General features: G+C 44.0%; 1 protein-coding gene across 4 annotated transcripts in view; it reads left to right on the top strand.

Annotated features, from left to right (window-relative positions):
* Positions 1 to 23434, top strand: part of L1CAM (L1 cell adhesion molecule) — a 138516-nt gene that overhangs the window by 101201 nt on the left and 13881 nt on the right. For all 4 annotated transcript variants that reach the window (XM_061614255.1, XM_061614256.1, XM_061614254.1 and 1 more), the window contains 5 exons: positions 872 to 987; positions 3680 to 3899; positions 5568 to 5690; positions 14260 to 14439; positions 20183 to 20305. In XM_061614255.1, the coding sequence (XP_061470239.1) occupies positions 872 to 987; positions 3680 to 3899; positions 5568 to 5690; positions 14260 to 14439; positions 20183 to 20305 (762 nt within the window). The remainder of the gene's footprint in view (positions 1 to 871; positions 988 to 3679; positions 3900 to 5567; positions 5691 to 14259; positions 14440 to 20182; positions 20306 to 23434) is intronic.

The raw sequence follows: 23434 nt of genomic DNA, 5'->3' as shown, positions 1-23434 counted from the left end.
TACGACCTGGGACAGCAGTTTGAATCCCCACATAGCCATGAAGCTCACTGAGTGAGCTTGGGCCAGTCACTGCCTCTAAGCCTCAGAGGGAGGCAATGGTAAACCCCCTCTGAATCCCCGCTTACCATGAAAACCCTGTTCATAGGGTCACCATAAGTCAGGATCGACTTGAAGGCAGTCCATTTCCTTCCATTTCGTTTTAATATATTTTAAAGTCTGCTTTTATGATGTTTTAAAGTGTTTTTAATACTTTTGTTTGCCACCTTGGGCTCCTACTGGCAGGAAGGGTGGGATATAAATCAAATAATAAATAAATAATAAAATAAATAAATAAAATGGCCATGAATTTACAGATGCTCTAGGATTCAGGAAAGTTTAATCCTGATTCAGACCAACATTTCCCAAAATTCTGATAGACACTTTTCGCTCTTACCCTTGAAAGGGTTTATTTTTAGAATGTGAAATAGTAAGGATAGTGTACCTTCAGAGGAGCCCTACCCCCCATACTTCTGTATGAATCACTATTCTGACTCCTGATAGGAGGGAGTTGAGCTGAGAGCAGTGACTTGTGCAGAGATCCAATAGACAGGCTCCTCTAAGAGCAGTTCATTCTGCTGCATTGGAAGTGATTTCATAATCCAACTGAACGCGGGTGGGCCTGTGCCCCTTAATCTAGCCCGCTGCCCTCAGGGTTGGCAGAAGACCCCATCCCACTGCTAGTGTTGAAATCAGGGTCATCTTGCTAGTCCAGTCAGTTTTGTCTCAAGCAGCAAATTGTCTTAGGTCAGCTGAAGTCCTCACTCCTGTCCCCCTTCTTGCCTTACCACATCCACTGGATAACAGAAAGTGAAACAAATTTCTCTCCCTACAGTTCCTGAGGCCATCCCTGAGAATATAGGAGTCGAGATAATTAACAGCACCACCATCAAGCTTTCCTGGGCCTTGCTAAATAGAGAGAAAGTTTTTGGCCATCTCAAGGGATTCAAGGTAAGGGCCAAGTGTCACCTCAGAAGCAGAGAGGTCAGCATTTCTAGAGGTCTATTAATTCCCCCCCCCCGAATTTCTACACTCCCAGGTCATTTACAATACTGCTCTAACACTAGCAAACCAAAATAATAGCACAATCCTAAACATATCAGCTTTGACACTGAGATCAATGAGACCTGATCCCAAGTAAGGGTGTAGGACTGCACCCTAAATTATGCAATAGTAAGCCATTGCAGAATAAACTGTGCAAAATAAGGGAAGCTATTTTATTTATTTTTTTATTTTATTCAGCTTATATCCCGCCCGACTAGCAAACAGCTCTCTGGGCGGCAAACATAGAAACATATACAATAATAAAATTACAAGATCAGTATAAAAAATATAAAAGTACATCATCTAAAATACCAATTACAACATTTACATAAATAACTTAGATTAAAATGCCTCAGAGAAGAGAAAGGTTTTAACCTGGCGCCAAAAAGATAATAGTGTCGGCGCCAGGCGTACCTCCTCGGGGAGACTATTCCACAATTCGGGGGCCACCACTGAGAAGGCCCTAGATCTTGTTACTACCCTCCGGGCCTCCCTATGGGTCGGGACCCGGAGGAGGGCCTTCGTAGCAGACCGTAGTGTACGAGCCGGTTCATAACGGGAGAGGCGTTCCTGCAGGTATCGTGGTCCCACGCCGTATAAGGCTTTATAGGTTAATACCAACACTTTGAATCTGGCCCGGTAGCATATTGGAAGCCAGTGCAGGCGTGCCAGAACAGGTGTTATATGCTCAGACCACTTAGTTCTTGTTAGCAGTCTGGCCGCCGTATTTTGCACTAGCTGTAGCTTCCGAACCGTCTTCAGAGGTAGCCCTACGTAGAGCGCGTTGCAGTAGTCCAAACATGAGGTTACCAGAGCATGAATCACTGATGTAAGGTCCTCCTTACTCAGATAGGGACGTAGCTGGGCTACCAACCGAAGTTGGTAGAACGCATTCCGTGCCACCGAGGCTACATGGGCCTCGAGTGATAGGGAAGAGTCTAAAACGACTCCCAAACTACGAACCTGATCCTTTAGGGGGAGTGTAACCCCGTCCAGGACAGGATATGTATCCACCATCTGATTGGAAAAACCATCCACCAACAGCATCTCAGTCTTATCAGGATTGAGTCTCAGTTTGTTAGTTCTCATCCAGTCCATTGTCGCGTCCAGGCAACGGTTCAGCACATTGACTGCCTCACCTGAAGAAGATGAAAAGGAGAAGTAGAGCTGCGTGTCATCAGCGTACTGATGACAACCCACTCCAAAACTCCGGATGACTGCACCCAACGGCTTCATATAGATATTAAAAAGCATGGGAGACAAGACCGAACCCTGCGGGACCCCATATTGGAGAACCCACGGGGTCGAGCAATGTTCCCCAAGTATTATCTTCTGGAGACTTGGCCCGCCAAGTAGGAGCGGAACCACTGCCAAGCAGTGCCTCCAACACCCAACTCCGCAAGTCTCTCCAGAAGGATACCATGGTCGATGGTATCAAAAGCCGCTGAGAGATCAAGGAGAATCAACAGAGTTACACTCCCTCTGTCTCTCTCCCTCTGTCTCTCTCCCGATATAGGTCATCACACAGGGCGACCAAGGCCGTCTCACTGCCAAAACCAGGTCTGAAACCCGACTGAAATGGATCTAGATAATCGGTTTCATCCAATAGCGCCTGGAGCTGGTCAGCAACCACTCGTTCCAAGACCTTGCCCAAGAATGGAACATTTGCCACTGGTCTATAGTTGTTAAAGTCCTCTGGGTCCAAGGAAGGTTTTTTCAGGAGTGGTCTCACCGCCGCTTCTTTCAGACAGCCCGGGACCACTCCCTCTCATAAAGAGACATTTATCACTTCCTTGGCCCAGCCAGCTGTTCCATCCTTGCTAGTTTTTATAAGCCAAGAGGGGCAAGGATCAAGTACCGAAGTGGTTGCACATACCTGTCCAAGCACCTTGTCCACGTCCTCGAACTGAACCGACTGAAACTCATCCAACAAAACATGACTAGACTGTGTTCCAGACACCTCATTAGGACTAACTGTCATAAAATGGGAATCTAGGTCCCGAGCTATGCAAGTTTCTCAGTCATAATTTATACAGGTTGCAGAATGTAACTGATTCAGGTGCAGAATTTGGAATACGTTGCTGCAGCTTTTTTTAAAAAAAATTAAGCTCAGTATAGCGACAACCCCTGACTAGTCTAAGGGACTTCAGTAAGATGTAACATTGCATTGCCAACTGCCCAGAATTTTACTGGCCGTACCAGAATTTCATCCTTCTGGCTAGCTGTCATTTTAATTGCTCTTAAAGCCAGAATAAAATTTTGTGTTTAATATTTTTGTTGCTGTTTTGCTGCTTTTTTTTAATGGGCCCTTCAGGAAAGAGGGCACACTGTGTATCCTGGACTTGTATAGATTTCTTTTTAAAAAACAACTTACCATTAAAAAGAGGGAAATCACTCTATATAATCAAAGGCGCATTTCCTTCAGGTTGTTTTTAAAAAATGTTCCTCTTGGAGCAAGGAGAAAATCTGTATATGGTCAGAGGCACTTTGTACAAAGTTTGCCAGAACTGAACAACTGTGAGTGCATGGGTGGAGGTGTGGTTAAGAGAACTGTAAGTAAATAACTCTCTTTCTTTCTCTCAATCTTCTCCTTTGCCAGGTTTATTATATCAACTTGAGGAACATGGCAGAGCGTAGCCGTCGGCAGGCCCGTATTCACACCCATCCCCGTGGGGAGCTAAAGATTGAGGGAGATGTGTCTGAAGTTCAGCTAGGGGGCTTCAGGCCCTGGAGCTGGTATCGGGTTGAGATGACTGTGCTCAATGGGCGGGGGGAGGGGCCCCTCAGCGAGGCTATGGAATTTAACACACCTGAGGGAGGTAAGAAACTCCAGCCCCTCACCCTCAGAGCTTCCGCCGTTTATCTTCCCCTCAGTGTATACTGTTAGCCCATTCCCAACTTACATTCCTACCTCTAGGAACTGACCGCTCCCACTTCATTCTCTGAGAGCTCTGGCTTTGGTGGTGGTGGCTGCTGTTGCGTGGGGCTTTCCTTTCATTTGGTTGTTGGTTTGAGTGTGCCAATAAGAGACACATATGTTTTGCTGCTGCTGCTGCTGCTGCTGCTGCTGATTACAATTATTATTACTGATTTCTTATGTGTCCTTCACTATCAGATCCCAGGGCAGGTTACAACAACATAACCTGTATGTTGTTATGTTTAACTGTATTAGAGTTATCGAAATCAGTTAAAATACATTCTAAATATTTGAATGTTTCAAACATTTATGATATTGCTTCTTTTTTATTTAATTATTTTAAAATACTATATAGTTGTCCACAAGGTAAATTAGATAAGTAAAGACTTTAGATAATATAAAATACTTAAAACAAGCAAAACTTTTAAAAAAAAATAAAAAGGGGGAGTCGGGAGGAACTTCTGATTAAAAACTTATAACAGAATTGGGTTTACTGAAAAGTGTCTTGTGGTTTGGTCAAGGAACTGCACCAGTCTGAATTGTTAGAGGCCCTTATATTGCCAAGCCGTCCACCCCTATTGGAGCTGGTGCAGAATAGTCTCTCAGAATGTGAGCTGAAACATTCATATCTCAGGCCCAGTTTGTGATTAAAAGGCATATGATGCAGATACCTTGTTGTAGCTAAATGGGTTGGATCTGTTCAGTGCCTAGTTGGGAGATGCTGTGCTTATGAAACCTACATACATGACCCTGAGTTCCATCATGAAAGAAAGACAGAATAGAAATCTAACAAATAAAAACTTTATTTCAAAGTGGGGCCCTCCAGATGTTTTGGATGCCAACTCCCATCAGCCACAGCCAGCACGGCCAATAGTCAGGGATGATGGGAGTTGGAGTCCAGCAACATCTGCAGGGCACTAAGTTTGCTATCCCTGTTTTATTTGATAAAAAGTATCAAAACATAGAAATTAAAAAAAAATCTGGCAAGTCACTAGTTCCCTCAGTTCACCCTCACATCCATCTACATTAGGTAAGTCAGTGGCAAAAGATTGCAGAAGGTGAAGAAGACAAAGTTTACAGGGGTAGCCAACATGGTTTTCTTCAGATGTTGTTGGCTGCAACTCCCGTCATCCTTGCTATGTTGACTGGGGCTGATGGGAGGCTTAGCTACCATGCCCCACTGCCCTGAAAAGCCCAAAGAAAAGCAAAGTGACTGTGTCAGTATTTTAGGGAAGGCATTATAATGCAATATAATATCGAGTAATCTCACAACAGCCCTGTGCTGAGAGATAATGCCTTGCTCAAAGTCATCCAGTACACTTTGTGACCAAGCCGGGGTTTAAACCTGGGCTTCCCTCATCCAGACTCTTGGAACTCCATTTCACGGGTCAATCTGATATCTTGGTGTGTTTGGAGCCTGCAAAAGCCTGGAGCCTGCCCTACCCTCCAGCTTTTTAGTCTCCGGAAACATCTGGAATGAGTTGCTTCCCACCACTATGTGTGGCCCACTTCTTCCCAAATGTTTCCCTCCTTAACTTCACTGTTCATTTCTCTCTGTCCCCTCACATAGTCCCTAGCCCCCCAGCATCCTTTCACTTGGATTGCCTCTCGGACACAGAACTGCTTCTGGAGTGGACGCGCCCCAAATTCCCCAATGGGAAATTGCTGAGATATGGGTTGAAGTACCAGCCAGGTGAGTCTGATGAGGGTTTTTGTCTTGCAAGGGGATTGAGCTACGGAGCGCTGGTGGGCTTGAGGCGGGAAGCTTCTTCACATACTTTTGGATGGGAGTTTGCCCAGAAAACAGACATCAAAATCTTTTAAATAAAAAAAGTATACTTTGGGGATGGGGATGGGGATGATGTTTTTAAGCACATTTCTGTTTATATTTGCTTGTAATACTGCTAATAACAACAACAGTGATGATCATTTTATTTGGGGTGGGGACCCCAAAGCATTCGGCAGTGCTTAACGATCAAACAACATCTCCAAGTGTAAAATGTGAATGCAAAAAACATGTGTGTCATACGGTTACACCTGGGATTGGCTGTGGCTCCTTGTTAAGCATACACACAGCAGCAAACACTGGTTGGCTGCTAGCAAATGTGTGAAAGGGCATTTAGCCTGAAAAGTGCTGCCAAAGTATATGGTGAAAGACCATTTCATATGTACTCAGGTGGAGCAGCTCACATGGGCTCGGTTGGCATGATCAGGACTGCAGCGCATGTCATGACTCATTATCCACGTTGGGTGAAATGTATATGTGGAACTACCTCTAGTGTTTCAGCTAGTTGATCACCCTACAACTACCTCCCCACCATCATCTCAAGCCAGTTTTGGGCTGGCGGCTGTTGAACTTCAGTACTGGGCTATGAGTTGCTGAGTACATGGGGAGCTGAAGTGAGAGTCCTGCCAGGATTGGGTCCTGAGTTGGATGGCATTCCAGAGCAGATCCGCAGAACATAGGAACATAAGAAGAGCCTGCTGGATCAGGCCAGTGGCCCATCTAGTCCAGCATCCTGTTCTCACAGTGGCCAACCAGGTGCCTGGGGGAAGCCCACAAGCAGGACCCGAGTGCAAGAACACTCTCCCCTCCTGAGGCTTCCGGCAACTGGTTTTCAGAAGCATGCTGCCTCTGACTAGGGTGGCAGAGCACAGCCATCACGGCTAGTAGCCATTGATAGTCCTGTCCTCCATGAATTTGTCTAATCTTCTTTTAAAGCCATCCAAGCTGGTGGCCATTACTGCATCTTGTGGGAGCAAATTCCATAGTTTAACTATGCGCTGAGTAAAGAAGTACTTCCTTTTGTCTGTCCTGAATCTTCCAACATTCAGCTTCTTTGAATGTCCACGAGTTCTAGTATTATGAGAGAGGGAGAAGAACTTTTCTCTATCCACTTTCTCAACACCATGCATAATTTTATACACTTCTATCATGTCTCCTCTGACCCGCCTTTTCTCTAAACTAAAAAGCCCCAAATGCTGCAACCTTTCCTTGTAAGGGAAAGTATTCCAAATGTGGCCACATCATAGATTTATACAACGGCATTATGATATCGGCTGTTTTATTTTCAATACCTTTCCTAATTATCTCTAGCATGGAATTTGCCTTTTTCACAGCTGCCGCACACTGGGTCGACATTTTCATCGTGCTGTCCTCTACAACCCCGAGGTCTCTCTCCTGGTCGGTCACCGCCAGCTCAGACCCCATGAGCGTATATGTGAAATGCAGATTTTTTGCTCCAATATGCATAATTTTACACTTGTTTATATTGAATTGCATTTGCCATTTTTCTGCCCATTTACTCAGTTTGGAGAGGTCTCTTTGTTTTTTTTTTTCAATAATTTTTATTCAGATTTTCATAAAACATACAAGACAAAATCATAAAACATTCAAAGACAAAAAACAAAATCAAAAATAGTTAAACAAAAAGAAAAGAAGAAAAGAAGAAAAAAAAAAAACAAAAATAAAAAATAAAGAGTAAAATATTGACTTCCCATTTGTCAAAGATCAAATCAGTTATAAGTCTATAATATATAGCAATCCTGTCTCTTAAGTCATATTATAAAATCACTTTCCTCCAGTAGTTATCTTACTTAATCATCAAATCTCATAAACATTACTTTATTCTTTCCACAAAAAGTCAAAGAGAGGTTTCAATTCTTTAAGAAATATATCTATCAATTTTTTTTTCCAGATAAGCATATCGATTAATCCATCTCATTACTAATTATGATAATCTTATTGTCATAACCATAGTCAAAATAAACATTTCAATTAATCCATCACATCAGAATCTGTTAGGTTCAGTAATTTCAGTAGCCATTGTTCTATTATCTCTATTAGTTCCATTTTCCATCTTCCATCTTCAGTAGTCTTGTTAAGTCCAGTAATTTCAATATCCAATCTTCCATTATCAGTATTCCATAATAATCTTGCTGTCAAAGCCATAGTCATATAATAAGAGTCTGATGGGAATTACCTCTATCCCAAATATTTTCTTGCCATCCATTCTGAATAAGTTGCTGAAATACTGCTGTAAAATCATATCTCTGTTCTTTTTTTCAAAATACACTGGGTCATCTCTTAAAAGTTTTTCCATTGTCACATGGCTGCAGTTAATTCCATAGATTTTCTCTATATTGGGCTCCATCACATCATTCCAGTCCAGAAGATAATCCATGCCATTGATAACTTTATCTCTAGAATCTTCATTAATTTCTTCAGAGATAACATTAAGTTCCAAACAATAGATTTTATTTCTAAAGTCCATAGACTCCAAATCTTGTTCCTGTTCCACGTTTGTTCCAATCTCCGGGATCTCCTCTCTCACAGGGACCCCTATTCCAGTCTCCAGGGTCTCCTCTCTCACAGGGACCCCTATTCCAATCTCCGGGGTCTCCTCTCTCACAGGGACCCCTTCCAGGGTCACCTCTCTCACAGGGACCCTTATATCTTTAATCTCCTGCTTCATTTTACTCAATTCAATTTTCGTTATCTCAATCTCATTCATTATTCTCTGAAACATAGTTATTTCCAGATTCTCAGCCACTTTCTTAATTGCCATTTTAAAAGAAAAATATAGGAAAACCACTTCTTATTTCAGCAACAATTGGGTTAATACTCCAAACTTGGTGACATCACAGTATAAACAGAGCAGACAGCCTTATCTCTCCAATAGTTAAGTAAACAAAATGCAGTTCCCAGGATCGAAGCAATTAATGGCAATCGTCAAGAAACAGATTCGTCAAAATAAAATAGACCAAAAAGAGAGTAGTCTCAAAACAGTATAATATTTTTCAAAATAAAAATCTGGAATAGAAATCCCTCTTCTGTGTGTATCTTTAGAATGCAAATCCAGGACAGCTTTTTGCAACAAAAACAGAGATAAGCTATTAATTAGTGCGTAGCAGAGAGAAGTTACGGCTCCCCAGTGAGATGTCAAAAACCGATCAATCTGGCAAATCTCTTTTAAACAGCAACAATTTAAGTCAAGTAAAAGAAAAATATAGAAAGAAGGGTGCTTGCCTGTTAGTGCGTTCTCTCTTAGAAGATAAGATGAACTTTCGCTTTAACAGATAGAGCTTGCTGTTGAAAATCCGTCCCACCTTCGTCGGCTGGACCTCGTCCCATAAATTAATGAGATCTGGTCGTCCCAACAAAAATAGGCTTTGAGGTTAATCTCTTCGTTTCTCCCTACCCGGGAGAAGTTTAATCAGTCAAAAAAAAAGAAAAAACTGACTGATATATCTGAATAAGCTTCTTTTGAGGCAGGAGCCCGTCTCAAAAGCAGGCACAGGCTAAGTCACCCTTCCCGGAAGTCAGCAGTTTGGAGAGGTCTCTTTGGAGCTCTTCGCAATCCCTTTTTGTTTTAACAACCCTGAACAATTTAGTGTTGTCAGCAAACTTGGCCACTTCACTGCTCACTCCTAATTCTAGGTCATTAATGAACAAGTTGAAAAGTACAGGTCCCAATACTGATCCTTGAGGGACTCCACTTTCTACAGCCCTCCATTGGGAGAACTATCCGTTTATTCCTACTCTCTGCTTTCTGCTTCTTAACCAATTCCTTATCCACAAGAGGACCTCTCCTCTTATTCCATGACTGCTAAGCTTCCTCAGAAGTCTTTGGTGAGGTACCTTGTCAAACGCTTTTTGAAAGTCTAAGTACACTATGTCCACTGGATCACCTCTATCTATATGCTTGTTGACACTCTCAAAGAATTCTAATAGGTTTCTGAGACAGGACTTTCCCTTGCAGAAGCCATGCTGGCTCTGCTTCAGCAAGGCTTGTTCTTCTATGTGCTTAGTTAATCTAGCTTTAATAATACTTTCTACCAGTTTTCCAGGGACAGAAGTTAAGCTAACTGGCCTGTAATTTCCGGGATCCCCTCTGGATCCCTTTTTGAAGATTGGCGTTACATTTGCCACTTTCCAGTCCTCAGGCACGGAGGAGGACCCGAGGGACAAGTTACATATTTTAGTTAGCAGATCAGCAATTTTACATTTGAGTTCTTTGAGAGCTCTCGGGTGGATGCCATCCAGGCCCAGTGATTTGTCTGTTTTTATATTGTCCATTAAGCCTAGAACATCCTCTCTCATTACCACTATTTGTCTCAGTTCCTCAGAATCCCTTCCTGCAAATGTTAGTTAAGGTTCAGGGATCTGCCCTATATCTTCCACTGTGAAGACAGATGCAAAGAATTCATTTAGCTTCTCTGCAATCTCCTTATCATTCTTTAGTACACCTTTGACTCCCTTATCATCCAAGGGTCCAATCGCCTCCCTAGATGGTCTCCTGCTTTGAATGTATTTATAGATTTTTTTGTTGTTGGTTTTTATGTTCTTAGCAATGTGCTCCTCAAATTCTTTTTTAGCATCCCTTATTGTCTTCTTGCATTTCTTTTGCCAGAGTTTGTGTTCTTTTTTATTTTCTTCATTCAGACAAGACTTCCATTTTCTGAAGGAAGACTTTTTGCCTCTAAGAGCTTCCTTGACTTTGCTTGTTAACCATGCTGGCATCTTCTTGGCCCTGGCGGTACCTTTTCTGATCTGCGGTATGCACTCCAGTTGAGCTTCTAATGTAGTGTTTTTAAACAACTTCCAAGCATTTTCGAGTGATGTGACCCTCTGGACTTTGTTTTTCAGCTTTCTTTTTACCAATCCCCTCATTTTTGTGAAGTTTCCTCTTTTGAAGTCAAATGTGACCGTGTTGGATTTTCTTGGCAATTGGCCAGTTACATGTATGTTTAATTTAATAGCACTGTGGTCACTGCTCCCAATCGGTTCAACAACACTTACATCTCGCACCAGGTCCCGGTCCCCACTGAGGATTAAGTCCAGGGTTGCCGTCTCTCTGGTCGGTTCCATGACCAACTGGTCTAGGGAATAGTCATTTAGAATATCTAGAAACTTTGCGTCTTTGTCATGACTGGAACACATATGCGGCCAGTCTATGTCCGGGTAGTTGAAGTCACCCATTACTACCACATTTCCTAGTTTGGATGCTTCCTCAATTTCATATCTCATCTCAAGGTCTCCCTGAGCATTTTGATCAGGGGGACGATAGATCGTTCCCAGTATTAAGTCCCTCCTGGGGCATGGTATCACCACCCACAACGATTCTGTGGAGGAGTCCGCCTCTTTTGGGGTTTCCAGCTTGCTGGATTCAATGCCTTCTTTCACGTATAGAGTGACTCCGCCATCAATACATCCTTCCCTGTCCTTCCGATATCGTTTATATCCAGGGATAACCGTATTCCACTGGTTTTCCCCATTCCACCAGGTCTCTGTTATGCTCACTATATCAATGCTCTCCTCTAAGACGAAGCACTCCAGTTCTCCCATCTTGGTTCGGAGGCTCCTAGCATTAGCGTACAGGCACTTGTAAGCAGTGTCCCTCTTCAAATGTCTTTGGCACTTGTGGTTTGGCCTGTGGTAATTTTGCTCTTCTGAATTGATATCCTGTGCCCCTGCTCTCACAATGCCTACTTCTGGGCCTACCCCTTTTAAAATTTCATCATTTCTTTGGTTTTTATCCCAGGCGGGAGGTTTATTCTGAACCGGACCTTCCTCAGCTCCTGTCGGGTTTCCCCCCTCAGTCAGTTTAAAAGCTGCTCTGCTACCTTTTTAATTTTAAGTGCCAGCAGTCTGGTTCCATCCTGGTTCAAGTGGAGCCCATCCCTTTTGTACAGGCCCGGCTTGTCCCAAAATGTTCCCCAGTGCCTAACAAATCCAAAGCCTTCCACCGGACACCATCGTCTCATCCACGCATTGAGACTGCAAAGCTGTGCCTGTCTGGCTGGTCCTGCGCATGGAACCGGTAGCATTTCAGAGAAAGCCACCTTGGAGATCCTGGCTTTCAGCATCCTACCTAGCAACCTAAATTTTGCTTCCAGGACCTCACGGCTGCATTTCCCCATGTCGTTGGTGCCAACGTGCACCACGACCACTGACTCCTCCGCAGCACTGTCTACCAAACTAAACGAAGGGCCAGCCTGGAAGCAGAGCCCATTGTAGCCTGAGGCATGAACTTTGATAAGTCTATCTGAAGGAAGGCTGGAACTGATGGAGGAGGATGCAGGCAAGCTGGCAGTGTGAGAAGGGGGCAAAGAGATGAGGGATGCGAACTGGAGGGTGCAGAGATGCCTGAAGCAAAACTGACTGAGCCACACAATCAAGGCCACAGTCTGGCTGTCACCTAGGAAAAAAAACCCAGAAGTGTTTTTATGCCTCAGTGGGATTGTTCTGGTTTGGATCTCAGCTGATGATACTCCAGCTGGGTGATGTTCTGCTTTGTACTGTATTGTGAATCCTCAGCTTGCAGAAAAATGTGTGTGGTCCCACTTTCAATGCTTTTTTTCCCTTTGGATATATTATGGGGTAGGTCCCTGGTAAGAGGAGAGGAGGCAGTATTGAGAACTAACAACCTAGACTGCAGATTATAGAAATGAAGAACAGGGATGCAATTGTTTCATTTTTAAGGGTATCTCTACATCAAAAAGTGACCTTGCATGTTTGAAGCATTTATCTGCAAAAGCAGATAAGCCATTTTTTTCAGGGATAAGATTCTTCTGATTTGTTACTTAGCTTATTTGGATACTAGTACTACCGTGCACTCTTAAAAAAAAAAAACCCAGTGGTTGGTAATGCCATGTTAATCATACTCTGAATAGTTCTGTTGAAATAAATGGGCTTACTCTGAGTATGATAGTTGGCTATCACTGAGGCTTTTTTAAAAAATACACACACATGCCACATCCATTCCCTAATTACTTTTTTCAAAGGACTGTTCCCAGGATACTTGTAAAAAAATAACTCAGTGGTGCTTGGTTCCTCATTTAAAACACTGACTTGCTTGCTTATTGCATTAGGTCTTTGCTAAGATTTGTCCCACAGTAAACGTTGCTGACTGATGCTATCTATACTCACAACATTTTTAAAATGTATTTAAGAGATTTATAATCCGATTTTTAAGAAAATTCTTTGCAAAATGCATGTAAAACACAACATATAATTTGCAAACATGTAAAATAGCTTTACTAAGAACCAACACAAAAAAATTAATAAAACCAATATATTTTAATATACAAAACCAATCCATAACAGCATTTTTGCATCTTGATTTATATTAGCCACTAACAGCAACAGAAAAGAGATGGGTCATCAAAGCCATCAAACTCATCATATTATTTTGCTAGTGCTCTCTCTCCTTTCTCCTTTTCATACTTAACTCTGAAGTAAATCTCACTAAGCCCAGTGGGGCTAGTACACAAGTCAGTGGGCATGGGATTGCAGCCTTATAGGCCCACCCCATGCCATTTTATGCAGGACTATGCTCCACTGAGTTCACTGGAGCTTATTTCCAAGGAATTGTGAATAGCATTATAGCTGTCCAGCACAATCCTATGCATATTTATTCAAAAGTAAGTCCCACTGAGTTGAGCTAAGTTTACTCCCAGGCACTGTAGCCTGAGGCTGCAATCCTGTACCTGGGAATAAGCTGCATTAAATGGAATTTATTTTTGAGGAGACATATAGGATTGTGGAGTTACTGTGATAAATTCTGCCTAATGTTTAATCTCCATCTACCTTCTTGCTGTTGAAAAAATGTGGACACAATCCACAGTTAGACATCTTTAATTGGGGGTACTAAAAATTGCATGTGACAAGCAGTTTTGGGAAGAGACAATTTGGAGTAGAGAAGCAATGAAGGAGGGGGAGATGTTTTGTTACACACAAACGGCGCCAACACTGTTATCTTTTCGGTGCCAGGTCAAGACTTTCTTCTTCTCCCAGGCATTTTAGCATGTGTTTTAAATTGTTTTACGTTTTTAAATTGTGTTTTAAATTGTTTTTAAAAGATGTTTTTAAATTTGTATATTTGTTTTAATGTTTTTAGTTACTGTAAACCATCCAGAGAGCTTCGGCTATGGGGCAGTATATAAGTACAATCAATCAATCAATATTTACATCTGTCAAGTATTTCCATCCCAAGTCCCATTGGTTTCAATGACAGATATTTCGGCACATGCTCAGCTCTTCCTTTGAAATCAATTGCACTTAAAGGCCCTTAACTTTGCCTGGATCCTGCTCAGCAATCCTTGCCCTTTTCTTGCCTAATTTGTTAGAAACTTGATTTGGTAGAAATCTCTTCTTTCAGAAATCCTTGCCTACTCAGCAACAGGACATGTATTTGATTGCATTATACTGAGAACCCTAATTGTTAATACTTTGCCCCTCTCTGCTCTCTTGTGCCTAGCCATCCAGACAGTCAACCAGACAAAAATTGCGCCCATCACAGAGATCTCACCTAACAGACATAACTACACCGTCAGTGGGCTTCCTGCCCATATTCCCTACAAGTTCTTCTTGTGGGCAGAAACTAGTGTGGGGCTGGGGGACCCCATTATCCTGGAGGAGCATGCAATGCGTGAGTCAGGTAAGTGAAGCCTTACAAATACTGCCTCCAAAACCAGAGATGGGAAACCTGTGACCCTCCAGATAATATTGGACAACAACTTTCATCATTACTGACCATCCCTAGGCAATGCTGGTTGAGGCTGATGGGAGTTGGAGTCCAACAACATCCGGAGGACCACAGGTTTTTCCATCCCCACCTTGAACCTAGGGAGAGAAAGAGAGGACGTATCTTACAAGTTCACACTGACTCCCTGCTTAGAACAAGGAATACAAAATTGGGGCAAGATCATTTCCATCACCACCCCTTTTAAAAAAAGAAGCAGTACCCCTTAGTTGAATAGACAGCCTTTGTGTCAGGCTCAGTTCCTGGTCCCAGTACAAAAACCTTTGGGCACCGCTCCTACATCCACTCATATTCTGCTGTTTTCCTTTGTGACAACCTCAAGTGTTGTTGCTGATGCCTTTAAACAATAATAAATGCATACCATGCGGAGCATGTGGCCTGGACCTTTGAATAAACCTTTGATGTATTTCTTGTTTGATTCTTAGCAATAGTGTATCTGTTCCCTTTTCAAAAAAAGCAAACACCAAGAATTTCAGCACGTACACCATGTGGTATGACAATTTCTAAATGAGAGGTGCTGGGCCTCAGATTTGGAAGTGATGTGCATGCCCTCTCATATGGAATGTGTGCCCTACATGACATCCATCCATGGGTGCAGGGAGAATAGGTGGTGTTCCTCGGTGGCCTGGCTCTGCTGTAATGCTAAGCCAGCCTTCCCAAGCTGGTGCCCTCCAGATGTTTTGGACTCCGACTCACATCAGCTGCACAGGCAGCATAGACGATGGTCATGAGTGATAGGTGATGAGCGTTGTAGTCCAAAGCATCTAGAGGCTGATCTCACAGCCATGCCAGAGGGGGAGAAGCAAGGGAGGAATGTGCAAGTCTGAAGCTCAGTCAGACTTGTTCAAGTATTGCAAAGCCATAGCTTAGCACAGTTTTACCCAGTCTTCCTCTTCAGCAACAAAGCAGCTTGCTGTTTCATCCAAACCAACATACTATGGTTTGTGCATAATAAACCATGTTTTGAAGCTGGGTTGCCATGCTGGTTTGAAAGAGAAAGAAAAAACCTCAGTTTGCAATTTTGGACATAATGGCGATTTGCCATAAAGAAGGAATTAAATAAGCAGAGCGCATAGGGGAAAGTGTGTGCATAGGGGGAAGTGAGGCCTGTTCCTGTGGGAGTGAGCCCTGTACCTGAGGCAGAAGATCCAAATGGCACCATTGCCTTCTCACTAATGGATATGGGGAACAATCTGTAGCAGTTTCTGTATTCCAGTGGAGAATTTCCTAGTGACCCTGCTGGTCGGATTTGTTTTGTTTCCCATTTTGCCATGGTGCATGGCATCCATAGTCCACTGCCTAAAGGTAATGCATTACCTTGCAACAGATATCAAGACTTGAGCCCACTGTGGGTCTTGAACTGGTGACCTGAGAGATGTCTCTAGGCCTCCTCCCAGCATTGTCCAAAGTAGGGAACTGCAGGGTAGCCTCCATGCTAGCAAAGACAGTGTCTATTGCACTGAGAGGCCAGAATTGGTCAGATGATACTTCCAGGTCAGGCTTGCTTGCTGATGTAAGCAACTAAGAGATCTGCTGTCATTGCATACAGATGCCTTTGCCTTTCTCTTCTTCCCCTCCTTTGACCTTGGCCTGCCCTGAACAGCACAGGAGCTAAGTCTGACAGTGGCTGGCCCAGTCCATACAAGCTACTCCAGGACTAGAAGTCTTTGGCTGACAACAGACCCCTCCAGACAACTTGTTTATTTAGCTTGCACAAAACTGGTGCAGGGGATGGACGATGTCTGGTCCTTGTTGAGCATTTATTCTAGGAACACAGCAAGCTGCCTTCTACTGAGCTTAGCACACTGAGTGGCAGTCTCCAGGGTTTCTGGCAGGCTTCTCTCCCAGCCCTACCCAGAGGTGCTGGGGATTGAAGCTGGTGTCAGCTCTACACTGCGTCAGCAGTGCCGGTGGGGGCTGGAAATTCCTGGGTGGTTGGCAGGGAAGCAAAGTCCTTAGCCGGCAGTCTGGCCATAAATCTGCCTGGTCTAGGAGGAGGGGAACTGATAAGGGCCAGGCTTGTCTGAAGCGTACTTGCCGAGTCAGGAGTCCAGAAGCGAGGTCAGTAGAGGTCCGGGATCAAGTGCCAAGGGGTCAGTCCAAAAGAGGTTGCACGGAAACTAGGAACACACAAGCCACACCTGACGTTGCAGTCAGCAACAAGCTGCAGCCAAGGTGTGCCTTATAAAGAGCAGGGTTGACAGCAGGTGTGAGCCCTCAGCGTTTGGGCCTTAAGGAGACAGGCCTGCCTCTCTTCTGCCTGACCTTCTGCTGTCTACGTTCTGCAGGTGAGGGGGGAGTATCCTGTGCACTGTCTGTGTCTGGCTGCAGGGCCTCTGCTGTATCTGGGGTGCTCTGCAGCTGAGGGGGAGAAGGAGCTGGATTCTCAGGAGGCTCCTCCATGTCTCCTTCTGAGTCTGCTGCTCCTGGGTCTGCTGCTGTTACTCCCGAGTCGTCCTCATCTGAGGAGTCCTCTGACGGGACCATGACAGCTGGGACCTTCTGCACGCAAAGCAGAGGCTCTACCACTAACCTACGGCCCTTCCCCCTTTTTGCCCTGATTCATCTTCAGAGTGGTTATATGACAATGAGCATTCATCCTGGTTTACTTTCAGGATGTCTTCCCGTTAAATCACTCAGTCACCCCAGACTTTTCAGTACATTTCCCTGTCGCTTTCCTAACTGCCGAACACCTCTTTTCCTTTCTTTTTGAAATGAATTTGTTGCACTAGGGCAACAGGGCATTTTAATCTACTTCTGTAAACCAAAATTTCCAGTATATGATTGAATCCCATCTGCAAAATACTGAGTGCCGCCCTGGGCTCCTGCTGGAAGGAAGGAAGGGATATAAATTTAATTAATTGATTATGATTATGTTTAACAACAACAACAATAATAATAATAAATGTGGAGGCACTCAACATCTATGTTCCTGTCCTCCTCCTTGTTTGGGGAGCCTGTGCTGTTCCTTCAGCCAGCAAGCAGTCAGACCTTTACTGTGGCATGCCCCTCTAGCTCCTCCTTCCTTCCTTTAAAAAAACCTCATTCCTTATTTAAAAAAACCCTCTACCCTGGTGAATATTCTGTTCTCTGGGTGCTTTTGGAACATGCATTCTTGGCTCTTTGTTATTATGTCTTTCCCACCTTCCCTCTCCTTTCTCTGTTTTTCAAACCAGTCAGGAAGCCAAGCTGACATCAGTTCAAAGAAACCAGTCGGGCTGGGCTGGGCTGGGCTGGGCTGGGCTGAGGAGAACAGGTGGAAAGGAGTAGGTAGCAGAGCTAGCGTGGCCAAGGGTGAAGTAGGGGATCTAGCAAGACCAGGGAGCAAGTCCAGATCTGGAAAGATAGACAAGGTACTCAGTACCCAAACTTCATGTTGGAGGAGACAAGTTGCAGAGACAAGTTCTTCTAGCAGGAAAAGGAAGTTTATATTGGAGTTGGGAAGGAGAGTGGCCAGTAGTGGAGTGGAGGGAGCGGCAGGGCCAGCGCCAAAGAGCAGCCAGGTTGGGCCCCTCCTTAGGGTGTGAGAGTGGCGCTCTCATTCTGTGATCCATGGCAACGTCGGATCCTGAAATCTGACCCTGCTGTGGGTCACGGAGAGGGAGCTCCCAGGCACCCCCCCAATACAGACAGCACGGGCTTCAGTAGGGCCATCCGCCCACCCCACCTACCTATGCTATCAGTGCAAATGCCGTGCACGCTGTGCGCATATGCCTGCTATTACCCAAGATGGCAACAGGGGCTTCCCTATGGGGTTGATGCCCCTGCCACCATCTTGGTTAATGGCAGGCATGCGTGCACATCATTCCACAACACGAGAGGTAGGTGGTATGGGATGGAGGGCTTATTAGCCCCGCACTGCGTGCATGGGGGAGTGTTGGACTATGGTGCCAAGGGCCCAGAGCAGGCTGGTGCCCAAGGGCCCAGTCATGCCTGGCACCAGCCCTGTGGGGCGAGATATAGGGAAGCACAGCTCTGGGGCTTTTTTTTTTCAAAGTAGGAGGAATGACATCACTAGCCGGAGGGCCAGAATAACTGGTAGCTCTCTCTTGCTCTGGTAAGTGAGTGTGATGATGGTGAAGTTTTACTGTTATTTGTGACATGTTAGTATAGAACAGGAGTAGGGAACTTTTGCCTTCCAGATGTTGCTGAACTACAACTCCCACCAGCTCCAGCAAGCATGGCCAATGGCCAGGGATGATGGCAGTTGTAGTTCAGCAACATTTGGAGGGCCAAAGGTTCCCCACAACTGGCATAGAGGAAGGCCAGTGTCCCATTCTGTGATGGTCAGCTGATCCTAATATATTGAGTATTTATGCTGTCTACTGTTGGCCTTTAGAATTTGTGTGTATAACGGATCAGCACAGCTGCCTGCATTTTGGACCGTCCTTGGTGGCGGGGCTGTCATGATGAGATCCTGCAGTTCAAAACTTGCCTCTGCACCAATGGCAGTGGCCAGTAAGAGAGGGAAGACAGGAAGGGAGGCAGAATACTGGGCAAAACTGTTTGGATCAATGGATCTGTGGTTTTCAAGGGAAGAGTAACTGTTCAGTGAACAAGCAGTGGTGCTTCATGCAGCATGATCTCTACCAAGTGACAAGTGTGATTGCATAGAGGAGAGGGGCCTTACTAAATAGTATTTTTGGAGGTGCAGAAACTGCTACTTTCATTTCATGCAACCACATTGCAGCATGGGATCTGGGTGGTGGTTTAGAACCAAGAATGGCAACAGAGGCTGCTGATGCCATCACTCATTCCACACCCCACTCAGCAGCCAAGTGACTGTTGGTGCAGAAGTAACAGCCCCCAGTTCTCAACCTCTGTCTCATGATCTGCTCCAATAAGGGTATTGGGTACCTTTTCTCCATCCAACAGTGCCCAGCCACATGAGTTTCTAAGGCTCCACCTCAGCGCTCAGAGGATCCCCACTCTGAAACTTCTCACAGCCAGAAGTACTTGCCACTGGGAAGTGAAGAAAAACAAAGCAACACTTGAACTAGTTTACTCCTCCCCAATTGATTCTCAGAAACCCGTCTATGCCACATTCCAGATTTATGTGTGATTTTCTGCGTGCAGAGACCAATCCACACATGGGATCATGGGTTAACACCTCCAAATGTGTTGCAGTGCTTTTGCTGCCTTGTGTGTGCTGCTTTTCTCTATTTATTTATTTATTTCATTAAACTTATAGACCGCCCCATAGCCGAAGCTGTCTGGGTGGTTTACAAGAACAAGAACATCAAAAATACAATACACATATAACAATATAAAACATTAAAAATTTTAAAATGTTAAAAATTAAAACAGTTCCAACACATACTAACTTAATGGAGAGCTCTATGGCAGGCTGGGCAACATGTGGCCCTCCAGATGCTGTTGGACTCCCAATTCCCATCAGCCCCAGCCAGCAAGGCCAGTGGCCAGGGATGATGGGAGTTGTAGTCCATCAACATCTAGAGAGGTTCCTCATCCCTGCTCATGATTTTGTAAACTTCTGAGAAGATTTCCACAATCAAGCAGTTATACATTTTGTTCAATAAATAAATCTGGTGGCACTTTGTGTCTTTTGAGGGAAGCCATTAAACTGTGCTAATAAATTCCTTTGCCATGTCATTGTTCTTCCTGACTCCATGCCCAGTGAACCTGAGCTTTCTGAACATCAGTTTGGGTGACACAGGGGAGAACTATACCACCATCACCTGGACCCCACATCCAAACCAGCGAGGTGTGGAAATTGGAGTCCATCTTATGAGCAAGACAGGTAAGAGCAAGAGGGTGGGGTTGTGGGTCCTCCCATAAAGATGTGGGGATGGGGGCGGGAAACCCCAACAACTTCTTCTCACATTTGTCTTCATGCCACAAGGCAAGCTGAGATGTTTGTTGTAATTTTACAAGTGGGGGAATTGAGACAGAAGGCACATAGCCACCAAGTGAATCCATCTTTAAGCCACTTTCATGAAATCCTGCACATTTAGCTGTGTGCACTGATTTTGACCTGCCCACTGCAACAAGAAATGGGACATTACTGGAAGAGGCCTTTCCAAAAATAGCAAAAAGAGGCAAGCTCAGGCACTTGCTGCCAAAAAGGTATCCTCTTGTTACTGGAAAAAAGCGAACATAGAGCAAGGATAGAGAACTTGTGGACCTCCAGTTGTTGTTGGACTCCAGCTTCCATCAGCCTCAGCCAATATGGCCAATGGGTCAGGAATGAGATGAGTTTGTAGTCCAACAATATTGGAGGGTTGCAGGTTGCCCATCCCTGGTAGAGAGCTTCTGATCTCAGCTTCCAGCATTCTGGATTATTATGAATTCAATGTTTGACCTCTAAAATGTGAGTGGTTTCGACTTCTTGGACAGCCTATTTATCCTTTCTCATCAAGTTAGAGAAGTGGCATAAATGCTGGTCATTTATCAAACAAAGTGAAATATTGGACTCAAATGTTGTTCACGTTACCGTATATTGATACAAAACAGCAAAATTCACAAAGGAGGATTTTGAAGAGAAATCTGAGTTGGTGGATGGGGGGAACCCTGTTGCATACTGTGACACAATGTCCTTTCTACAGGATGGGATGGAGCAGAGTATTATCCTCAGGCAAACAAGTGGGAGAGTGAGAAAGAGTGTCCTTTTTCACTTAGACCTCCTTGCTAGATATGGCAGCATCAGAGCAGCAGTTCTTGACATAAGCCACGGGAGATCAGGAAGAATGGCTCCCTGCCACACATCCATACACCCCTCCCAGGTTGCTGGCTTGAAGGAGGCAGGACTTTGCAAGCAATTCCAGCCAGGAGAATCAAGATGGGAGTAGCTGGCTTTTTAGCGAGCACACCAGAACAAAAGAATTCCAGTCAAAGAACTAAACAGAGCAAAATGTTTGTTCTACCTTCTCATACTTGCCCTAGCTGACATAACAGGCAGATAGATTATATCTTAGGTATCTGCAGAGGATCCTTAGCAAAAGGCAGTCATTTTGAGTCGGAAATCACAATTCTCCCATTTTCAAAGAAATGCACTTTGTAATTGAGGGAGCTTAAAATAGTTTCTGCAAAGTCCAATCTGGAGGTCACTAACAAAATATAAGAACATAAGAAGAGTCCTGCTGGATCAGGCCAAAGACAATATGCAAGTTCAACATCTTGTTCTCACAGTGGCCAACCAGAAGCCCGCAAGCAGGACCTGAGCACAATTGCACTCTTCCCAATACTGCCTCTGCCAGTGGAGGTAGACATAGCCATTGTGGCTAGTAGCCATTGATAGCCTTTTAAGAAAATTGACATTGTCACTTACTTTAAGAATGGGGTCTTGGTTTAGATTAGCTTTGTAAATAAGCCCACAAAGGTTACTAGCCTGCAATTATTATTATTTTACTAGCCTGTAAGAAGCTAGTACTGTATCCTGCATTTCAATGCTGGCTGCAGAGGAGGGTTGGGTTCAGAGGAGGGCTTCCCTTTCTCTGCAGCCAGTGCTGCACAGAAACCTTTACCTGTTGTTTTAGTTTTATTGCTGTTTTGATGTTGTGATACTTATATATTATGACTTTGTACATCGCTCAGAGTGACTCGGTTTCCAGCCAGATGGGCGATAAATAAATCGCAGAAATAAATAAATAAACCAAGCAGACTGCAGGTGAGTGAGAGGGCTGGCAGAGAAGGCATGGCTTTCTCCAAGCCTCCTTTGCCAGTCCTCTCACTCACGTACATGGAATCCCTCTTCTCTCATGGCTCCCAGCCCCAGGTGAGTTGTTAAATACAAGGCTGACTTTGGATATAGGGCGGGTCATGTCTAGCTTTGTCATATCCACTGAATATTTAGTATCTGGATGAGACAAATAGAACTGAAGGCAGGTTAAACGTAAAAAAGATAGTTAATTTCTGTAACTTAAAAATGTCACATTCTTCTTTACGATGTCTGGTTTCAGACATATTTCAGCTCCGTAAAACACCTGGCTATTACTTTGCCCTCCAGATGTTGAGGATGTGAAAATCTTGTGCTCCAAAATTTGAGAATCCATTGCTTATGTGCCTTCTAGTAAAACAAAAGTGATCCCTCCAGCAACAGGCTTCTGAGAACAGGACCCCTCTTAAAAAAATAAGCGTTAATCTATTCAATGGCTCTTCATGTATGTTTCGTAGGTCTTTCCCCAAACACAATGGGTGACATCTAATGGTGTCAGCCCACATTTCTGAACAACATTTGGGGGACCCTCCAGAGCAGAGACGGGCCTGCAAGAGGGAGGAGGGGAAGGGGAAGTTCTGTTGTGTCTGCTAGTGTGATGTTGGATATTTCCCAATAATTTTGCTCTTGGCATGAAGAAATAATTCTTACAGAAATCCCCCAAAGCCAGCAGTAATTGCCATGAGCTCATCTGAAGACAGGATGATATTGGCTGTGTTAAGCAATAGTAGTGACAATTCCGTAGAGTCAACACCAGGGAGAGAGAAAAAAGTGTTGTCCTTAAGTTCCGGAATAATATTATATAACTGTCAAGCCTTTTAAGTTGAGACCTTATCCCAGTTTGCTTCTGTGTTGGAATTGCTTTTTAATACGTTTTTAAACTTTTTTAAAAAACAATTTGTTTTTTAAACTTTTTTTCCAGATGTCTTCAGAGCTTTTTTAAAAAAATGTTTTTAAAGTTGTTTTGTATTAATGTATTTTAAAGTCTGTTTTGATGATGTTTTAAAGTGTTCTTAGTGCTTTTGTTTGCTGCCCTGGGCTCCTGCTGGGAGGAAGGGTGGGATATAAATAAAATAATAAATAAATAACTTTTTAAAGAGAGGAGAGGCAATATACAAATCAGTCTGGGCACCTTAATGTCTGCTACACAGCATCAGCAGGCCAGGTTCCAACATTTAACCCAGCTCCAGGTGAAAGGGGACTGAATATACAGTC

This window comes from Rhineura floridana, chromosome 3 (assembly GCF_030035675.1).
Source record: "Rhineura floridana isolate rRhiFlo1 chromosome 3, rRhiFlo1.hap2, whole genome shotgun sequence".
Classification (NCBI taxonomy): Eukaryota; Metazoa; Chordata; class Lepidosauria; order Squamata; family Rhineuridae; genus Rhineura; species Rhineura floridana.
Note: the sequence above shows the minus strand (reverse complement) of the source record. Positions and strands in the feature narration are given on the sequence as shown.